Genomic DNA, 3,350 nt, shown 5'->3' on the forward strand with positions numbered 1-3,350 from the left:
GGTGTGGGGGGCCGGCGGGTGGGGGGGGGGGGGGGGCAAACAGAGCAAAGTGAATGTGCAAATATTGCAAATATGAGTTAGGTGTGAGTGCATTATGTACTGTGGCTGTTTACTTCATGTTTTCTCTTACTTTTTCTCTCTCTCCCTCTAGTGTTCTTCCGGCTCTTGTGGAGATTATTTTGTTTATAGCTGTTATTGGACTGAAGAAGAAGCCATTATAAAAGACAGTCCTCGGTCCTGATGTGAAATGCTACACAGTAGTGTTGATGTATTATCAGATGCAGCAGCAGTAGATGGTCTGTGATTAATTTATGATGCACAAAGACATGAACTAAAATCAGTGCCTGACTGACTCGTGCCGAGGTGTAGTGGTGTATACATACATACAGTATATGCATGTTTACGGTGTATACCTAATTCTGGGCAAGGAGATCTACTGCAACATATCTAAAAATAGCTGCCGATACAAACCAGAGCACATCCTGTAGACTACAGGCAATCATGTTACAGTGTTTCATGTAAAAAATCTGTTGTATTTACTGCATACAGGAGAGTTTTTGTCTCTGACTTTGGTTTGCAAAACAATTCCTCCCCACAAGCAACATATAAATCTGTACCAGTGCTGCAAAGAAGACCTATCTGAAGGCCAAATTCGAAGAACAGATAACTTGCATGCTGAACATAGCCCATAAGCTCCACAGCTCACACAGTTACAAGTATGAAGTGAACAAGTAAGAAATGTCTGATACTCTGGTACAAATACGTAAAAGCTGAAGCTACAACATAGCCACCTGCCAAGACACCACTACACCACTGCTTATGTGTATAAAATGCCAAGAAAAACATATGCACTGGCAAACATCAAAGGAATATACAGGGTATTCTCTGTGTCAAATGATTTATATATATATATATATATATATTTAATCAAATAGATGCAGAAAAGGCATATATATTGTGTTCACTTTTAACATGCCCAAGTGATTATTTGAGAAAGTACATTCCAGTGTGGTTTGCTGTTATTTTCAGTCTGTCAAATATTAATTGAAAGTCCAAGAAACCTACTTAAGTCACAAATACATTTTGTACAAATTCATTCTTAATCTGCTCGTTGTCTGTTGTTTTTCCTTATAACCTTTTTGCAACTCTATCTTTTACAGTATAATTTAAAATTGTATTTATTACATAATATATATTATAGTAAATATATATTAACCATTATATTAATGATTTGAAGTTTAAGTTATATACAGAACAGAAAATTGATTTTAAGAAAATTTCCTTTAATCGCAATGAGTTAGTAATTGAATATATATTGATAGATACGAACAATGTTACGTGTCAGCACATATTCCTGAAATATTGCTTAGGTGTAAAGTAAGGGGATATAACTTAAGAATAATGAATTGCTCCCATTACAACAGGTGTAACAGGAACGTTATAAGGGATGACTATATTAGACACATAACGTGCTTCGCATCGCAAATGACTATAAACCTAAGAAGAAGAAGATGAATGTGACGCAAGTGACTCCGTCCGCTGGTCCCACTTGTCATTTAGACCGGGTATCGAGGTTTTTGGTTCCTAGAGCCAGTAGCACCTAGCTGGTTAAACTTTTTAAATATCGGTTTCATTACAAGTACCGTGATAACACAGAATATGGGTATGTATTGCACGATTCATTTCTTGTTCTAGTAACCTTTAAAAAGCATGTTAGCATTTCCAAAGATATTGTAAAGCGTTAGCGTCTAGTTATATGGTCTAACTAGCTAACGTTAGCTAACGTTTGGAGCTAGCGTTAATTGATCGCAGCAGCAAGGTTTCACTTCATACACTTCTCTGTAACAACTAGGAGATCATTTTCTTGCTGTATGTGTATAGGGCATAGTCTTGGCCTGCTCATGTGGATTGTATAGGTTGAATCTAACTGTTATCTGTTGTGGGCATTTATGGACGAACACTGACGTGGCGTTTCGTTATGAAGGGTAGAGCAGCAGTCTACTAAGTAAATACAAATGAGCGAGCTCATGTTTAATTGAGGCTTATAACTTCGTAATCCAGCTGTAGATATTTCAACTCATACTAAACTTGCAGAAATTATTTCCAACACCTGCTCTCATAATCTTCTCTAACCCCTCTTATTAGATAAAACTGACTGAGTTGTAATAGTTTAGGAGTCTAGATGTTGATCATCCTTTATAAGTTTAACTCCAGATGAAATGTCATGCCCCAGATACGATGCATTACAGTCCCATTCACTTGCACTGATTTCACTCGATTAGCCTAAGTTTTCCCTGATGATCCTGTGTCTCTGGGCTTTGCAGCAGTAAACACAGGCACCTCTCTAGTGCTGTCCAGTCTGCTGTCAGTGCTTGTATTTGCGGGGATGCAGATGTTCTGTAAGCAGCTGGGATCTACTGAGTGGCTCACCATCTTGGGAGGTTTCCTAGGGTCAGTGCTCTTCATCTGTTCTCTCACTGTATCCTTTTGGCGGCATTAACATCGTTAACCTGTGTTTAAAAATAGCTGATAAGTAACCATTTTCGTGCATTGTTTAAAGTAGCCCTTTGTTGTGCTGTAACATCTCATATTGTGTTTGTCTTTTGTCTTCTAAATTTCCAGTAAAGTGCAGGATTCATTGATTCAATCCATGATGTGGTAGATAGAAATACTATGTGCTATCTGGCCTTAACTTTTGTTCTAGGCATTTAATAATCTGGAAAACCTGATCTTTGGGAAGGGATTCCAAGCCAAGATATTCCCTGAAAGTAAGTAATTACAGTGCTGACATCCAACTCGTGCAGTTAGTTCAGTGTGAATTTTTATTGTATATTTCCCCTGTGATTCCACAGTTGGTCAGTAATTTAATATACAGTGGGTACAGAAAGTATTCAGACCCCCTTAAATTTTTCACTCTTTGTTATATTGCAGCCATATGCTAAAATCATTTAAGTTCATTTTTTTCCTCATTAATGTACACACAGCACCCCATATTGACAGAAAAACACAGAATTTTTGACATTTTTGCAGATTTATTAAAAAAGAAAAACTGAAATATCACATGGTCATAAGTATTCAGACCCTTTGCTGTGACACTCATATATTTAACTTAGGTGCTGTCCATTTCTTCTGATCATCCCTGAGATGGTTCTACACCTTCATTTGAGTCCAGCTGTGTTTGATTATACTGATTGACCGTGATTAGGAAAGCCACCCACCTGTCTATATAAGACCCTACAGCTCACAGTGCATGTCAGAGCAAATGAGAATCATGAGGTCAAAGGAACTGCCTGAAGAGCTCAGAGACAGAATTGTGGCAAAGCACAGATCTGGCCAAGGTTACAAAAAAA

The 3,350-nt window shown here is 37.7% G+C and overlaps 2 protein-coding genes across 2 annotated transcripts in view; both read left to right on the top strand.

Moving 5' to 3' along the window:
* The window catches only part of tmem107l (transmembrane protein 107 like), a 2,100-nt gene extending 1,427 nt beyond the window's left edge, over nucleotides 1-673 (top strand). The window contains exon 5 of the mRNA XM_020607234.1: nucleotides 152-673. Within this exon, the coding sequence (XP_020462890.1) occupies nucleotides 152-221 (70 nt within the window). The 3' untranslated portion in view covers nucleotides 222-673. The remainder of the gene's footprint in view (nucleotides 1-151) is intronic.
* A 676-nt stretch (nucleotides 674-1,349) lies between these two features.
* The window catches only part of krtcap2 (keratinocyte associated protein 2), a 4,414-nt gene continuing 2,413 nt past the window's right edge, over nucleotides 1,350-3,350 (top strand). The window contains exons 1-3 of the mRNA XM_020607227.1: nucleotides 1,350-1,663; nucleotides 2,325-2,479; nucleotides 2,705-2,768. Coding sequence (XP_020462883.1) covers nucleotides 1,660-1,663; nucleotides 2,325-2,479; nucleotides 2,705-2,768 — 223 coding nt within the window. The 5' untranslated portion in view covers nucleotides 1,350-1,659. The remainder of the gene's footprint in view (nucleotides 1,664-2,324; nucleotides 2,480-2,704; nucleotides 2,769-3,350) is intronic.

Source organism: Monopterus albus, unplaced genomic scaffold (assembly GCF_001952655.1).
Source record: "Monopterus albus unplaced genomic scaffold, M_albus_1.0 scaffold84.1, whole genome shotgun sequence".
In the NCBI taxonomy this organism is placed as follows: domain Eukaryota; kingdom Metazoa; phylum Chordata; class Actinopteri; order Synbranchiformes; family Synbranchidae; genus Monopterus; species Monopterus albus.